This window comes from Anarrhichthys ocellatus, unplaced genomic scaffold (assembly GCF_004355925.1).
Source record: "Anarrhichthys ocellatus isolate YVR2014 unplaced genomic scaffold, GSC_Weel_1.0 scaffold51, whole genome shotgun sequence".
NCBI lineage: Eukaryota > Metazoa > Chordata > Actinopteri > Perciformes > Anarhichadidae > Anarrhichthys > Anarrhichthys ocellatus.
Window position 1 is genome coordinate 302,367 of NW_022280081.1, and position 16,486 is coordinate 318,852.

General features: G+C 40.2%; 2 protein-coding genes and 1 long non-coding RNA gene across 3 annotated transcripts; all 3 read right to left on the reverse strand.

Annotated features, from left to right (window-relative positions):
* Positions 1–82: 82 nt before the first annotated feature.
* Positions 83–2,966, reverse strand: LOC116395949 (uncharacterized). Its single transcript, XR_004213563.1, has 3 exons — positions 2,865–2,966; positions 2,120–2,209; positions 83–1,530 (listed from the first exon to the last, which is right to left on the reverse strand). It is a non-coding gene; the product is annotated as an uncharacterized LOC116395949 (long non-coding RNA).
* A 959-nt stretch (positions 2,967–3,925) lies between these two features.
* On the reverse strand, positions 3,926–10,846 carry atp6ap2 (ATPase H+ transporting accessory protein 2). The gene is made up of 9 exons (XM_031870212.1): positions 10,732–10,846; positions 8,641–8,771; positions 8,073–8,204; positions 7,867–7,962; positions 7,639–7,776; positions 7,191–7,244; positions 6,949–7,098; positions 6,733–6,852; positions 3,926–4,812 (listed from the first exon to the last, which is right to left on the reverse strand). The coding sequence occupies exons 1-9, from the start codon at positions 10,805–10,807 to the stop codon at positions 4,618–4,620; spliced, it is 1,092 nt and encodes a 363-aa protein (XP_031726072.1). The 5' UTR covers positions 10,808–10,846; the 3' UTR covers positions 3,926–4,617.
* A 3,913-nt stretch (positions 10,847–14,759) lies between these two features.
* On the reverse strand, positions 14,760–16,486 carry LOC116395883 (uncharacterized). Its single transcript, XM_031870087.1, has 2 exons — positions 15,797–16,486; positions 14,760–15,183 (listed from the first exon to the last, which is right to left on the reverse strand). Exons 1-2 carry the CDS (start codon positions 16,484–16,486, stop codon positions 15,001–15,003), a joined length of 873 nt encoding a protein of 290 aa, XP_031725947.1. The 3' UTR covers positions 14,760–15,000.

Here is a 16,486-nt window from a genome sequence, read left to right on the forward strand (position 1 = left end):
TTATGGTCCATTCAGAGTCAAATAGACCATAAAGCATGCGACAGTGAACTTGTTAATATTAGCCACTAAACATCAGCATGACACCAAGCCAACATAAGGAATTAGTTCAGAGCACTGCTGTGAGGCTGTAGACCGGTATGGGAACAGGCTATATTGTTCTGGCAATAATTATGTTGCTATCATGGGGGAAGAGAATAGTACAGCTTTGGAGTTAAGTAAGATATGTACCTCGTGCTATTAAATCAACATACCAAAATACATAAATGTTCATTGGTTGAATGTACAATTAGAGGTTGTGCAGTCAGCAGCTGTTTTTACCACCTTGTAGCACAGGCCTAGGTGTCAATAACGATGTGTTCCCCACTTTTGACTTTCCCTGTCTGACCGTAAACAAAACCAGTATTGCATTCCAGTAGGGTCCGTACAGCTGCAAAGTCCATCTTAAGAAGGACTATTGTTATTAAATAGGTTTGTCTGAACACCCTGACCTGTTTTTGCACAAATGTAGTTTAAATCTCAGACAAAAGTGCATATTGTTATCTGCATTCGCCCCTTTAGATCATTTTCTTTTGTGCTTTTTATGGTAACTACGAAGACCTTTTATACAAGAGATAGTTTGACATGTTATACCAGGAATAGCACAGGTGTAGTTAGTACTATTAATGATGGCTGAACCCTTTCAGGTGTTCCCTGCTGTTGTCATTATTCATGTTTCTTTTTAAACCTGAGCCTTTCCTACTATGACAAGTCAAAATGTCATGAAAAAAACATTTCAATTATTGGGCATTACACTCAGCCTTATAATAATTTCCATATGAATGTGTACAAACATCATTATTATGTATTTATTGATACAGCAGCAGAAACATCAGGCGTGCTCAGCCCCTGGAGAGAGGTTGGAGAGATCCGGCCTTCAAACACTGCAGTACATAAACACAGGCCTTTCTCACAGAGAACATGTTGACTACCCACATACATTTAATAACATCGATGTCTCCATTACATTCAGGTGCCTGTCGTATTGTGTGTAGTTCATCAAAAGCCAAAGAGTCCTCCTTATCGTTAGTTGTTTTTTTCCTATGGTAAGTCAAAATGTCAGCTGTGACAAAGACATGAATGTGTGTCATTAAGAGCTGGACATTGGCCCCTGAGGACAGCAGGGACACTGGAAAGCAATAAAATAATGGTCTTTGTATTTCAGTCCACAAGGGTTTGTTTGCACTATTTTAGTTTTGACAAATTAATGTTGACCATTGCATCTAAATTATTCTGTATGTAGTTGGAATGTTCCTGGATAAGTATTATTGTCAACTAAAACAAATACACAAAGATGAAAAATTATATTTTTCCATTGCAGTGACCAGTGTCCCAGTGTCCAGCGTGGTCTTTAACGTCAGGAGCCACATTTCTGCACAGCTGTCTCTGAGGACGTCCCCGAGCCTGCCGCTCCACCGTCACCTTCTTCAGGTCCTGGGATCAGTGCAGCCGCTGGGGAGCTTCCACTCGACCCATGCCCCGCTCTCATTTCAGCTAAGTACAAAGAGTAACCCATGTGAGTCAGTGACATGTCAAGAATAACACTCCTCTAATACCCCTAATCTCATGGCTTCAAATAGAAAGCCTTCATTGTCATTGTACAGAATACAACGAAGCTCTACTGCTAATCAGTGTGATTAACTAACAACTTCAGCAAGAAAACATCCACAGCCAACACCACAGGTGCTAAAATAATAAGTCAAAGTAATAAAAAAATATAATTTTGCTCAAGAATAAATATATATAATGCACTAGCATGAATGTAATTATTGCACTCAAATAAGAATAATTATTGCACTTGAATAAATATAATCATTGCACTAGCATAAATGTAATTATTGAACTAGAATAAGTGTAATTATTGCACTAGTTTAAATGTAATTATGGCACTAGAATAAATGTTATTGCACCAGATCCAGCTAAATTGCAGTTGAAAAGACAGTGATCAAGTCTTCTTCGCTTCATGACATAATGGTAAGACAACTTAAGAACAAAGAGTTAATTCATGAATACATTTAATTGTGCAGTTATTCCTCCTGTTTCTTTGCAGAAGTCGCAGTAGTGGTTGTTGTCATTGTCTTACCAATAGCACTACATGGTGTGATGATGGGCTTCTCCAGTTGCTCTCCAGCAGCGATGGAAGCCCGGATCCTCCGGACCACGTAGATGCTAGCTGGGATGTGAAGCAAAAAAATACACACATAAAATATACACTTTAAATAAGTAGATAAATAGTACATAAGTCTGACATCAGTAATACCTTTTCAAATGAACTATCTTATGTACTACTGTTTATTCATATGTGGAAGAAGTACTCAGCACATATACTTAAGTAAAATAAGAAATACCACATGTAGAAATACACAAAGTCACGCATTCAAAATGAGTTCAGTAAAAGCACAAGAATATTAGCATCAAAATATATGTAGAAAATACTCATTAGGCAGAATGGCCAATTTTATTACAATTACTAACAATTAACAATGATAATTACTTTAATGTTGCAGCTGGTAAAGGGGATAGGTAGGCAAGGTAATATGAATTAATTTATATACTGCTAATTTAATTGATAATATCACACATACTTTATTGGTCATATTTAGTTGGATATTCATTATCTAAATATACAAAGTAATTGAAATATTTCCCTCTGAATGTAGTAGTGTAGAAGTAGGCATATAAAGTAGCATTACATGATGACGATAGATAGTAACGTTACACATAGTACAGGCTAACGCTCACCCTTAGAATAAATGAACACCAGTGTCTCTCCTCGGTGTGGGCGTGGTCAACTCAAAAACGATGAACTACCACAGTACACTACCTACCTTTTATTATCAGTCAGACCATGGTTGTTTCCTGTTTCAATCTTTCGGTGAGAAAACCTCGTCAGTCGCAGTGAAATGCTGCTCTGTGCTTTTTCCGGTCACTCTATGTTTCCGGTTATATACCATCTCGAACTGTTACAAAAGCATAATACCAGGGGCGGGACTTAAAGCTCTCAACTGTACTCTGATTGGCTGAGCTGTTATACAGTATAGCATGACGTAATGGCCACGAGATATACATAAATAGAAAGAAAGATCGAAATGAGTCGGACTGTGCAGAATCATTCTGTTTAGAAACTGAACCGATTCTAGATGAATTTTAGAAGTAAAATAAAATTCTTGGAAACACTATTATACAGGTATGTCTGAAAGTTAATATACGAGACAGCATCTAAAAAAAACATTTCATAGCTTTGTGTTTTCTGAGTGCAGTGCTGGGAGAAGTATTTTTGAACTGACTCTTTAAGTAAAACTACAAGTACCGCAATAAAATAATACTCCATTTCAAGTAAATTCCTACAACTAAAATGCTACTCCAGTAAAAGTACAGAAGTATTATCAACAAAGAGTACCTAAAGTAAAAATACTTGTTCTGCACAACAGTTATCCCTCATGATGTATTTCCTATACATGACATCAGCTACTGTGGTATTTTACTGTAGCGGGTTGAGGTGGAGCTAGTTTTAATTACAACCGTATAGTTTGGTAGTTTAGTCCAATAGTTCCCAGCCGAGGGGTCGGAGCCCCCCAAAGGGTCACAAGAGAAATCTGAGGAGCCGTATAAAGATAAGTGGGTGAGATGAGAAGAAACAACGGGAAATATTGGATCATTAAAACAGTTATTTAGATTAAAGCATTTAAGTTTAGAAAGGGCAAACTTAGGTTTAACTGCTGACAATTAATAAACTAAAACATGACATTTACTACACTTGTAAAGGTTTACTAGCCAAAAAGGTTAGTAAAAAGATTGAAGTTAATTTGAAACATTACAACTTTGATTCTTCCCTAAATTAAGCACATGCTCCAATTAATGAAATGAAATGAAACACTGCTCCTTTAAATCAGGGTGATCCATGGAATAATTTATTGTCAGGCATTTTATTGCGATTTACAGAGCTTCATTTATCCTTGTCCAATCCCAACAACATAATGATCAACTATTCATGTCATCCAATATGTATTTAGCATTTGGAATGGAAGCAGGGGGAAAACCTCCAGTCTATCTGGACTAAACACTGCCCAAATCTTTTTCACAATAAGAGCACAGCAGTTTCTCATACAGTTGCATTTGTATATTCAATATATACACAGATTTTATTTAACTTATAACATGTCACACAGCAAGACAAGCACAACAATTCCACACAGGAACCAAACTCACCCTTTCATATTACAATATATTTTTTACAATAAAAATACAGTTGCAATCACTAGGGAAACAAATGAAACATAGTTAGTGAGGAGTTTAAGTCTTAAGGAATGATGTGAGCTGAGGTTGAAGGGAGGAAGTCTGAATGAATTCAGTGTATATATCAGTGGAGAAGGGTATCAAACCGCTCTATGGAAGAAAATTTAACAACCACTCCTGTAATGTTGATTCCCCCCCGTTATCAACAAAAAGGCGACTCAGTATTACGCCCCTTCCTCCCATCAAGCTGTCACAGTTTGTTCTCCACTAAACGAGACCTCACACAAAACACAAACATTCACTAGAGGGATCTAAGGGGACAACCGGAGTGCTGACGGTCAGGACTTAGTCCACCCTCATCTTCTGGTTTGTCATCCTGTAGATGATGCTGTCGTACCCCGGGTCCATGTTCCACAGGTTGTAGGCGACGACGATGACGGCGAGAGCCAGAGCGATCATCAGCCACAGCACAATGTTGAAGATCACGGCATACTGGAAGTTGTACTTGTAGGCCAGGTTGTAAGGGCTGCCGGGGTTACTCTGCAAAAAAAAAAAAAAAAAAAAAGAATCCGACATCAGGATGTGAGTGTAACATCTAATAAGATCCATTAACAAGACTACTAGGACTCACCCCCATTCCCCCTTGTTTCTAGAGTGACTGATCAGAGCATTCTTTGGTTCCAGAGCTAAGTCATAAAAACAGAGAGGCATGGGACTGGACCTGGGTTTTACTTCACACCAGGGGTTACCGACAGTCCCACCATAAACACTACCGGCGTAGGTTCTGATTTTTAGTTCGGTGTCCGATTTCACCCGTTGAAAGTGCCGCCACAACATCAGATCGGGCCATATTGTACTTTAAATCACATATCCCTAAGAGCAGGAGACTACTGGAGTGTAGCAGATCCTTTGGACTTGGCATCGCAGGAAAAGCACAAGTGAAATGAATTCCGTTAACGATGGCTCAGTTACTTCAAGTGTCCCCAGTCAGCCATGACAGTGAGCCAACATGTGCAATACCAGGGCCGTGAAACCAGCTCACCGAAATGATACGCCAAGATTTACACCTGTGCTTTTACCGCTATGACATGATGGCAAAATGTCTGATTAGAAAAAATTTGACTCTTCGACTTTTTGTAGCGTCTCTCACAATGTACTTTCACAGAAATAGAAGACAAGGAAAACAAAGCTGGACAGACAATATGTCATAGATCATCTATATACACTACTAGTGTTCTGTAAGGTGTAAACAAAACAAACAGTGCAATGAAATAGATACTTAATGGATATACATGGACTGGATGATTATGTACGTACATGTAAAGATGACTATAGACTGTATACACGGTGTGTAGGATTTATATTGACAGTGACAGATGATACGTACACGTTAAAAAGGAAATTGTGCATTAAAAACTGTTAAATTATAGTGTAGAACAGCAGCCGTGGATATTTAGGTTACAGGGTTGTTGACAGTGTATGACTGAAAAAGGTCTCTCGATGTTTATGTTCCTTCACTGTGATAACGAGCGGCAATCAGGTGAGCAGACAGTTTGCGGAGGAAGATGCCTTTGCTAGGTGTGCGATACTGAAAACGAGAAGATCACTAAGGCTGGTGGTAGACCAGATGTGCAGTTACATTTCTGAGGAGGCGCTACGGCAGCAGAGACGGTTTCACACCTCCACGTGCTGCCAGGACTTTGTAAACCTCGGCCTGCAGACCACAAAACCATCCTGCCATCACATTTCACCAAAGGAAACCATCATATGACGCCGTATGACACACCAACTACTGTCCATGAATCATATAATATGGCACACAATGGCCTTCTGAGGGACTTCATCTTATCAGAGTGTCATACAATTCAATTTCAATATCAATTCATTTTTGTACAGCCCAAAATCACAAATTTGCCTCAGAGGGCTTTACAATATGTACACATTTGACATCTTCTTGTCCCAGGACCCTCACATCAGAACAGGAAAAACTCCCCCAAAAAAAACTTTAATGGGGAGAAAAGAGGACACCCATACAGCAGCCCTCATCATATTAGACACTACTTATGATTACGTACAGAGGCAAGGGGGGGAAAAAAGCAAGCGTACCATGGAACAATACCGACATGTGCCAAACATACGTTAAGTTGCCAGTTTATTCGGTACACCTAACTAAATCGAATGTATTCTTATACAACAGCCCTGCAAAAACATTGAACAACGGTTATAATGTTCAGGGTTTTTAAATCTTTTTTTACGGAGGTGTCGATTCAACTTCGTTCTGCAGGCGGTAATTTGTAGTGATGTTGAAATTGATTGCACTGCGAGAGGTGTTTCTAATATTCTGCGAACTATTTTATAATGCTATACAAACCATCATTGATGCCTGAATGGGTGAATCATTTTCTGTTGTCCTTAAACTTCTGTTTGGAATATATACGTTAGTCAGTTAACAACACTTACAATCTGTTTGGATTCCAGGATGGAGCGGGACTTCCTGGTCAAAGGAGCTTCAAAGGTCTTGACTGTGACAACCTCCACCACAGCGCTGTTGCCATAGAGATCATACACATCGTCTCCAAACTACAGTGAAAAAGACACAAGTATGATTATGTAGAGACGTTAAACTAAAAACTGAGGAGGTTCTGTAAATGAGGCCCGTTGAGACCTTCTCCTTACTTTCTGCAGGACAGAGGCCAGAATGGCAGTGGCATCGCGGTACTGGGGGGAGTCCTGGCCATAGAGCCTGCTGAGCTCCTCCAGACCAGACAACTCCAAAGAGTACAGGTCAGGTGAGTGGTCCTTCGCCAAATGTCTGTGTCTCTGCAGCTACAAGAGGGGAAGATGACAGAGACACCTGATCCACAACGCAAGAACTATCCTCATTTCCAGCCTGATTTCAGCCAACCCCGACGACTTACCAGAGCTGTGATGTCATGCAGTACCTGGACCTCAGACAGGAACAGCAAATCAGCCTGGAGAGCAGAAACAGTTAAAAGATAAGAAATGCAGAACGGACTCCCAGTGGACCTCTTGATACACTTCAAGGACTCTTGTTGACGAAAACAATCTCAATCAGGTAAATCTGTTCACGTTATTTGCAGCGCTCTCCAGAAATGAAGGTATGAGGGTGCTATGTTTTATGTTAAGTATCTCAGCAACATACGGAGAATACCGTGAGCCAACTGTATGAGAATATGCATTTTATACACCCTCTTTTGGAGGTGATGGTGATCTTTCAGTCAAAATCAGCCATCACGTCATGCTGGCTGTCACACGTTTGTCTTTAAAACGCACATGCAAAAGAATGGTGGTTGTGTTTGGAGTGAGGCTAAGCGTGGACACAATGTTGCCGTTTGAAAAACCGACCTCTGCATTTCTGCTGAGGGAGTTGAGCGGCAGAGAGGCCAGCACAGAGCCATCCTGGGACAGACGAGCACGGATCTGCTGCAGGGTGACAGGTAGGTCCTCAAACACAGCGTTGGCCTTTCCCAGCATATACAACCTCTGAGAGAGACAACAAACAGATGTATCTTAAAAAGCGTGATGGCACAAATGGGGAGTGTGCTTTGCTCGGTCTCAGTATATTTTCATTACCTCCTCACTGGGGGCCAACTGCAGCACTACAGGCGTGTCCTCAGCAAACAGAGAGTGTACCGTCTCTGCGACACTATCCAAGGTGAAGGGTACCGGCTGCAGGGAAGAAGAACAAGACCCACTGACTGACTGAGCCTAATTTCATTGCATACTTTAGTAATGTTGCACAAAACATAATCCCGATTCCACAGTCCGGTCTGACTCACATTCTCCAAGGGATAGGAGGCCACACTCTGAGGCAGGGCCAGGCTATCCTCCACTCCTCTCACCACCACCAGTACGTTGGCGCGGGGGCGCTGGAACAGCGGGCCAGCCTGAAGGCCTGGCCACGACAGATCCTGTACGAATGAACACACATTGTGAAGGCCGGCGTAATCAGATGCTCACACACCTTGATATCATCACGTTTTTAAGTTGATATGATGAACTTTGGCATACAGTTGCTTATTTCTGTTTTCGAAAAAAATATTATCAATCATTTGGAGTGGTGTTTCTGGGCCACCTGACAAATATAAGTCCACCATTAAGTCTCTTTTAGCTGGAAAACAATAATAATAAAGCAGTGATGGAAAAGATGTTGCAGGTCAGACAGCTACCAACAAGCTGAAAGACATTATACAGCTCCATAGATCCAATGGGGGCTGCAGATGTGGGCGATACTTCTTATTAGGTTTCGGAATTTTGTCATTTGATTAATTTAAAAAATATATCTATTATAGACTCTACACAAACAACAAAGACGACTCGTGGAGCATTCAATAAATAAAAAGTCACCTCTTGAACAGAGAAGCCCATGGTTAAAGCCACCAAGTCAGGGATCTTCTCTCCGGAGACAGGCCAGTCTCCTTTCTGAAAGGACACAAACTCTGGAGACTGCAGAATTGTTAACCTGTCTCCATGTACACCTGTGAGAAAAATAAGAGGACTGTCAATCCCACTACAACATGTGGCAAATTAAGAATTTAGTAGCAGTACGAATACTTCCAAGAGGAAAACATTTCTCACGCTTATGAATTCAACATGCTTTAAGCTTATGTTCAACTCAACAATTTCTTCGTGTGAAATTCATGCAATATGGTTCCCTCAAAAATTCTCACAAAAGGAATGAATAAGTTGTGTCCATAACTTTTGGATTACAATCCCACCTGCAATGCTTTGCCACTGATAGATGTGAATATTATCGTTTCACAGCGGTGGTGCAATACGATAATGAGCCATCACAGTCAGAAATCTCCTTTTCCTCCTCACTATACAGGGAACCAGTAATGGAAATAAACTATTTTGCCCACCTGCCACTGAGTCTGGTGGATTACAAAATCTACCAGACACTCAATAGATTGTTTTATTAATTGGCTGGTGACTGAAGCAAATCTAGCAGCCACTTGCATACTTTACATTTGGCTGGTGGCTGCTGCTAATTTCCAACCCTGGAGTGAACTATTGAATATGTATTATGTAGGAAATGATGAACAACTGAAAGAGGAACCATACCTTTGTCAATATCTATTATTTTGCCAGAATTCTGACTATCATTAAACTAAGCAAAAAGCCCAGGACCCCCACTGACACACTCCTATGCTATGCTAACAGTTGTGCCACCCTGACATTTGAGAGCATACTCATTGCTGGATGAAAGTTTTGTTTTTATCATTATGTCAATAGCTTTAAAACTATTGGGATTTGTTGAATTTGAGATTCCAACCATAATGATCCTGGTACAATATGTGTGTAACAATCATCACTGCTCCCAGTAGAGCATATACAAACACTGACAATTCACTTGGGCAAAATAAATATTTCGTACAGGCAATACTGTCAATTCTAATGTTTTTACAGTTTAATTATTTATCATCTTATTTCTATACTGATGCTTCTTGTTATTGCTCTATCCCCTTTGCTGCTGTAACATTAAAATACCATTTTAGTAGTTTTCTTAATCCATTTATTTTTGGGGGGTTGAGATGCCAAAACATAAAATAATATATATATTATTGGAATGTATTCAAATGAAATAAGTTTTATTGTTTAACGTTTTACACATTAAAATATTTTCAAAGAAAATAATGGACTCGGACACAAACAAATGCATGTCATGTCATTGACCCTCTTCCCTTCCTCATCAGCTGTTGTGCAGTAACAGTGAGGCCCTCTTCAATGAGAAGCATGTCCCTTCAGTCAGTGCAGTGTCACAATGAACTCTCACTGACACGTCCGTTGATTATTACAGCAAATCACAGCTTTTCCTCCACAGCCTGACTGGACTTCACGTGACAGAGTAAGGATAACCCACTAACATCACAGCGCCGTTGATGGAGGCATAAACTCGTGACAGAGAGCTGATGGTGAATGTTAAAGAGGAAGTGCCAGTTTACAGCCTGTCACATGACAGCACAGAGTCTTGTGTGGATTAGTAACCAACAAGGAGCAAATAAATGGACATTTTCCTTGAATTTATTATGACCACGAACAATGTGTGAGCCTTTCCAACATGATAAACAACACACATTTTCATCCGCACTGCTAGCGTTTACAATTTGCAAATGCGTTAAGTGTTAGCATCGAGCTAACATTATGGTGCTCATTTTTACCCGCTTGTTGGAAGCTCAATCCGATCAAAAGATCCAACACTACAAGTACAGTAATGCTGTTTCACACATTCCCATTCATTTACGCAAGACCGTCGTATAACGTTACGTTACCTGGCATAAGGTTGATCAGGAAGCTAACGTTAAACGGCGATGCTAACGATGTTCCAAGCTAGGTTGTCATTCGCAAACACTGTGGATACGTGACGCTTTTATGATATGTTTATGTAGGAAAGCAATGTCCATACAAAATTGAATCATAATTATCTATCGTTCTTACCGGTTGCGGCAAGTAAGCAGAGGGCAAACGCCGCGGATAATACAGCCTCCATCCTTCTCCAGTCTGTCAGCGACATCTTTCTCCTTGGTGCTGGTGCAGCAGTGATCAGGTGACCTGACGTCAAGATACCGCACAGCCCGATGGGAAAATATCTGTCACAAAGTAGCGTTGGTCCTTTACTTTTAAGTAAAAGTAGCAATACCACAGTGAAATAGCGTGAACTAGCCTTCTCTGTTTCAAGTAGACTTCCAACTTTTTTAGACAACAATATTTATTAAATAGTTTTATAGTTATATAAATATTAAATATTAAAATAATTCTACATATATTCTTTACACCTTCTATTGCAATTTGTTCTATTTTATATTGTGTCTTTTGACTTTGCACTCTATTTATCATATATATACAAAATAGGCAAGACAAAATCCTTGTATGTGCAAACCTTGTTAATAAAACTATATCTGATATCTGAGTAATACATAATCATGTTGGCTACATCATGAATACCTGTGTAGATATAAGCATGGAAGGGACATCAATTACAACAGCATATATAATTCATGTTTCTTTTTCATACTTGTACAGTGTTCACGGTTTATGGTAAGGGACTGGAGCTGGAACAAAACTATGAATCTTAACACTTATTAATCAGCAACACTTCTCATCACTGATTAAATGTTTTTGTTAATATAATTTCAACTTTCAAAAAAAACACTTTAAAAAGTTGTCTGTTTTGATGTTTATGTGGCCTGTACAGTACAGATTTACCAACATGTTTACAAATTATTATATGTATTTATAGACCATACATCTTAAATGTCATCAGTTTATTCACAATTTTTTCTCTCTGGAGTAAATTAATCTCAATTTACACACGCTATACTTGCTACCATTCTGGAACATTTAACTGACAATGAGGAGAAAAAAAACAATGACCACGCAGTATAATCCTGTTCATTTACAGTATTTTTTTCCACCTAGACGGTGTCCATTTATAACACCATGATAGCTGTAATAGAGGCGTATGTTCTAAAATGACATGCTGCTGTTCAGTAGAGACGGATACTGGTTAGAGAGGAGCTCTTGAGTTTGAAAGTGGCCCTCCTGCACCTCCTGCCTCAGGATATGACTCTCTGACATCAGTGTTTGACCTGAGAAACTGGTCTCAGGTCTGCCAGGCTGAACTTTTTCCGGCAACTCAATTAGCTCTCCGACAGCCTCTTGTCAAGCCAAAACCTTTACCTGGATACGTGAGCCAATGCCTCTCTGCCTAGAGAGATGGCAGCTGAAGCCCTCGTCTTCACTCCATAAATCTCTCTGAACTTTGCTGCTAAGTAAAACAAGCATTCCTAATGCTGTCAACATAAAAATAGATCTTAAGATCGTCCCGCAGCCAGATGATTTTGGTCTGCTTTCCGTCTTTCTTCAGAGGGTTCTCCAGGGGTTCGTTTATCGCCCGAGGGGCTGGATTGCCCATGTCCCTCTCTAAAGCTCCATTGTCAGCTTGTGGATCAACCCTAGATTTCGGGCCTGACTCTTGGCAGCCTGCCAGGCATCTCTTTGCACCCACTCTGCAGAGATAGGGCACTTGGGAATTTAGCTTGGAGTATATCTGCCTTGTGTGGCTCCCCTCAGTTTTGTTGAAGCTCAGCCAGATCGTGTGTTGTGTCTGTGTCTGTGTGCTGACACACTTAGCGGCTAATTTAGAGCATTCTGCAGAGCAGTACATCAACACCAAATTACATTCCATTACTCATTTACATGAACAGTGTAGTGACTTTAACAAATATCTGTTTTAAAGCCACTGGAGGGCGAACGGGAGAACTTGTTCGGACGCGTGTTCCACAAACATTTAATGTCCACTGCGCTGTCTTTCTTTAGATCTGTTGATCCTTTTATTTAAATACATATTGACACCGTACCACAATACAGGATACTTTACATGGACACGATACCTTGACACGGTCAAAAACTGTTAGCTTCCCGTCCACACACACACCAGATCCTCATTACCAGGCACTTGCATATATGCACATTTAGGTTAAGGTGCCATCCACTGTTCAATGTCAGGACTGCATGTGTACACACCCCATGTTTCCCTCAAAGACATAAGAAAACAACAAAACTACATTATGGCTCCAACAAACAGTAATACAATATTTTGATCCCTCCAGGTCCAGGTGTCTACTAACAATCCACAAAGATTTTTTAGAGCCGAACCCGAAAGTGAAACGCAAAAGTTTTTTAGTCAAATGAACAAGGAGTGCCTTTACCCCCAAATTCTGGCTCTACGGGACAGTTGTGACAGTACGTAGGGTCGGTTGGGACCCCTTGTTCCAAGTAGAACAAAATAAAAAATTGCAGTCTAAATTTGAACACTTTATATATTTACAATGTCACTTGTTCACACATTACTTTGTGAAAAAGAAAACATTTGTAAAACTGTTATATTTTATTAAATAACTGAAATGTGGTATTTGGGGGGGAAAGGGGTTTCTGACTGGCTGCCACTCAGTGATTTCTCAGTGGGTCTTATTCAATTAGGAAAATACTTTGTCTGTTTTTTGTCTGCTTTTTGTTGATTTCTAGGAACAATACTGTCCCAACTGTCCCAGTGAGAACAGACACACTTTGGACTCCTTTGATAGCCTCCAACAAAAACTCAGACAGCTAACACTAGCATCAACTGATGGGCCAGAATATCCATCAGTATGTTGTTGTTTTTATTCGGCATAAAAACAGTGTGGTAGAAGAAAACTAACAAAGAGATGTCCTAACATGCTGTAGATTTCAAAACTGTGAATAAAATGTGAGGAATAGTCAGATGGTTGAAAGTGAAGAGGGCGTGGCTGAGTATGACCATGGTGAATAACATGCGCATATTTGCTTTCTAACTTGCTAAAAATTCCATTTCCCTAACAGTTCCCCTGTCCCGACTGACCCCACAATCCTTTACCTATTAATTAGTTATACACATTTGATTAACTTTTCAACATTTGAGGTTAAAGCAGCGATGAGCAGCAACAAAGTTCAATGGAGGAATAATGAACATAAGAACCTAAAATAAATAAAAAAGTCATGTGTAGTGGCCATTTGTCGACTAAATCAAAATTAAACAAACAATAACGCCACTGATGCAACGTGGTCGGTATTTTATGCAGGCAGAAGAGAATAGATTGTCCATGCAGGATTCCGATTTTCGTATTTATTTAGTAAAGCAAACAAACCAAGCAAACAAACAAAAAGAACAAAGAAAACTCCAGTCGTGCTGTCTCTCCTGTGCTGGTAAAAACTATAAGCCCACCCCGGTGCATGGTCCTATCTGTCTACTCATATAGCCACAAGTGCCCACAGTAATTACCCAAACAACAAAAAATAATATAACTAAACAAATTACTATTAAAGAGAAAAAACAATCTTAATATATCAAACACCTAGAATAATTAAACAATACTACTTATAAATTAAATAACAAAAGACTAATATCAAATAAATAGCTCCAACACAGTTCATTTAAGAATTAAAATACAAAGCTCTTCTGTTGCTGAATGAAACACATCGCTTCAATAAAACCAGCCCACCTGTCAGATCTGTCCCTGACCATAGACCTCACTGCACCAGCCTGTTTCTTCTTATGCTGTAATATTGTTAACTGTTATTTAATCTGCTTTATTATTACTTTATTGTTCAAATTTCACAATAAATATTCAGCTTTCTCTTAAGTCTTCAGTTTTCATCTTTCTTATTTTACATCTACAGCTAACAGTATTTTATAGTAATAAATACAGCAGTATCTAATATGAAAAGTGCTGATTGAGTAATTCATAAATGATGTCATCCCAATGTTCCTCCAGCAGAGAGCACTATAACCGACACTAAAGTTCCAGTCAGCCTGGTATGATGGGCAAGATAACACCTAGAAGCAACACCTGGGTGGGGGTGCAAATTATTTTAGCGTGTCTAGGCTGCCCCTTTGCTTTTCTCACAGAAAGATCCACTGGTATGTTCTTGACTTATTCCTGGGCGAAAATAATGTTCTTCAACTACCCCCCCCCCAACAAACACAAAAATCCCACCTGCTTTTGTCGAGGCTCTACAGTGTCTTTGAAAATATTGCTTTAAAAATATATAGGAAACGTTCACGTAACTTTAGAAACACATACATTTTGATAATAAATGTAAAGGTTATAATTCTTTAGATTTGGTTGTCTTTAGACTTTGGATGACAGCATAGTGCACTCATTGGCTTGAGGGGGGCGACACGGAGGGTCACCGTATAGCTCCACACACTGTGTATCGTCCAACACCGGATCCATGTGGGGCTCTGCGGGACTTCAGGTACCAGCCAAGGAGAATGGATGGAGGGACCCCAATTAAAAACACCACAGCTGCTGTTATGACGACAATGGCCCATGTTCCCATGTGTTCCCCTTTAGTGACGCTCTTTGTCGGCTACAAGCGGGAGAAAGAGATGGAAAAAAACAAGATACATAATTGTTTTTGCTGCTTAACCTTAAGCCCAACATTGATGTTTATAGGCCTGCATTTACTCAAGTAGTTAAGTATCATTTTAAGGTACTTGTACTTTGCTTGAGTACTTTCTCTTTCCGTGACTTTATACTGTTGTACTACTAGCTTACAGTTTTTTCAGTGACTCTTATATAAGATGTTGATAAAACATCCACATTTAGATTCATATTTCACTAGGTTTGGCAATATTTGCTTTCAACTGAGAAATGTGGATGCGATTTCTGAGTTAGGCTCTAAAGTGACGATATATATATATTTATATATGCAGCAGTATATAACGTTGTTTAACTTTGCTCCACCTTTACACCACCAGTCATGTACAGTAATGCATTATAATCCAATAACATACTTTATTCTTGTCGTTCTGCATGAGTGCTTTTACTTAAAGTATATGTTGATACTATTATACATAACACATTTGAATGCAGGGCTTTTATTTGTAACATAGTATTTCTATACTGTGGTACTACTTTTACCTCATAAAACATCTGTACCATACTTCTTCCCCCACTTCCTGACAGTGCAGTCTACTTACAGTGCGCGTCGGGCGGGTACCCATCGGATCGGGTTTTTTGCTTATGACCCTCAACTTCACAGCTGCGGGTTCACCCCACTGCTCTCGCGCGCCGTTTGCGTGGGCAGAGCAAAAGTAATCACCTTGATCCTCCGACAGAACCTGATTGAGAATGAGCGAGTAGTCGCCTAGTTTCCCATCGGGTGACAGAGACAGTTTCCCATCCAAACCTGGTGCGTATTGGATTTCTCCGGAGGACAGATTCAGCTCTAGCAGCGTCTCTTGGCCCTTTTCCCACCGTATAGCGTCCACATGTTGACCGCTAATGTAGCACATGAGTTTGGCCGGCTCCCCCTCGTTGACTGATGCTTCAAAGCCTATGACCACATAGAGGTAAGTGCGTTCCTCGCGGCTGCCGCATCCCAACACATACAGTCCCTTGTCGGTGTAAACGGTGCTGTTAAAGGCAAAGGACGCGCCCCGATTCACCCGGTCCTTGTAGTCCCAGGCCGGGGACCAAACACCTTGCTCTCGATGAGCCACCAGGGAGGTGCTGTGTTCTCCGACCCGGTGAAGTTTGGCCGGCTCACCTGTCAGACAGTTTTCAGTCCCTGGAAACGTAACCGGGTCCCCCAAAAGCACGTGCACACATTTTCCACAAGTGGCAATAAGTGAGAGAATTATTGCCACGACCAGCTGAATCACTGCCAT

Coding starts and splice junctions, on each gene's coding strand:
- atp6ap2 (XM_031870212.1), bottom strand. CDS start 10,807: ATGTCGCTGACAGACTGGAGAAGGATGGAGGCTGTATTATCCGCGGCG. Junction 7,963..8,072: donor CCTCCTATCCCTTGGAGAAT/GTGAGTCAGACC, acceptor TCTTCCCTGCAG/CCGGTACCCTTCACCTTGGA. Junction 7,099..7,190: donor TGCATGACATCACAGCTCTG/GTAAGTCGTCGG, acceptor CCCCTCTTGTAG/CTGCAGAGACACAGACATTT.
- LOC116395883 (XM_031870087.1), bottom strand. CDS start 16,486: ATGGCAGTGATTCAGCTGGTCGTGGCAATAATTCTCTCACTTATTGCC. Junction 15,184..15,796: donor GTACCCGCCCGACGCGCACT/GTAAGTAGACTG, acceptor TCCCGCTTGTAG/CCGACAAAGAGCGTCACTAA.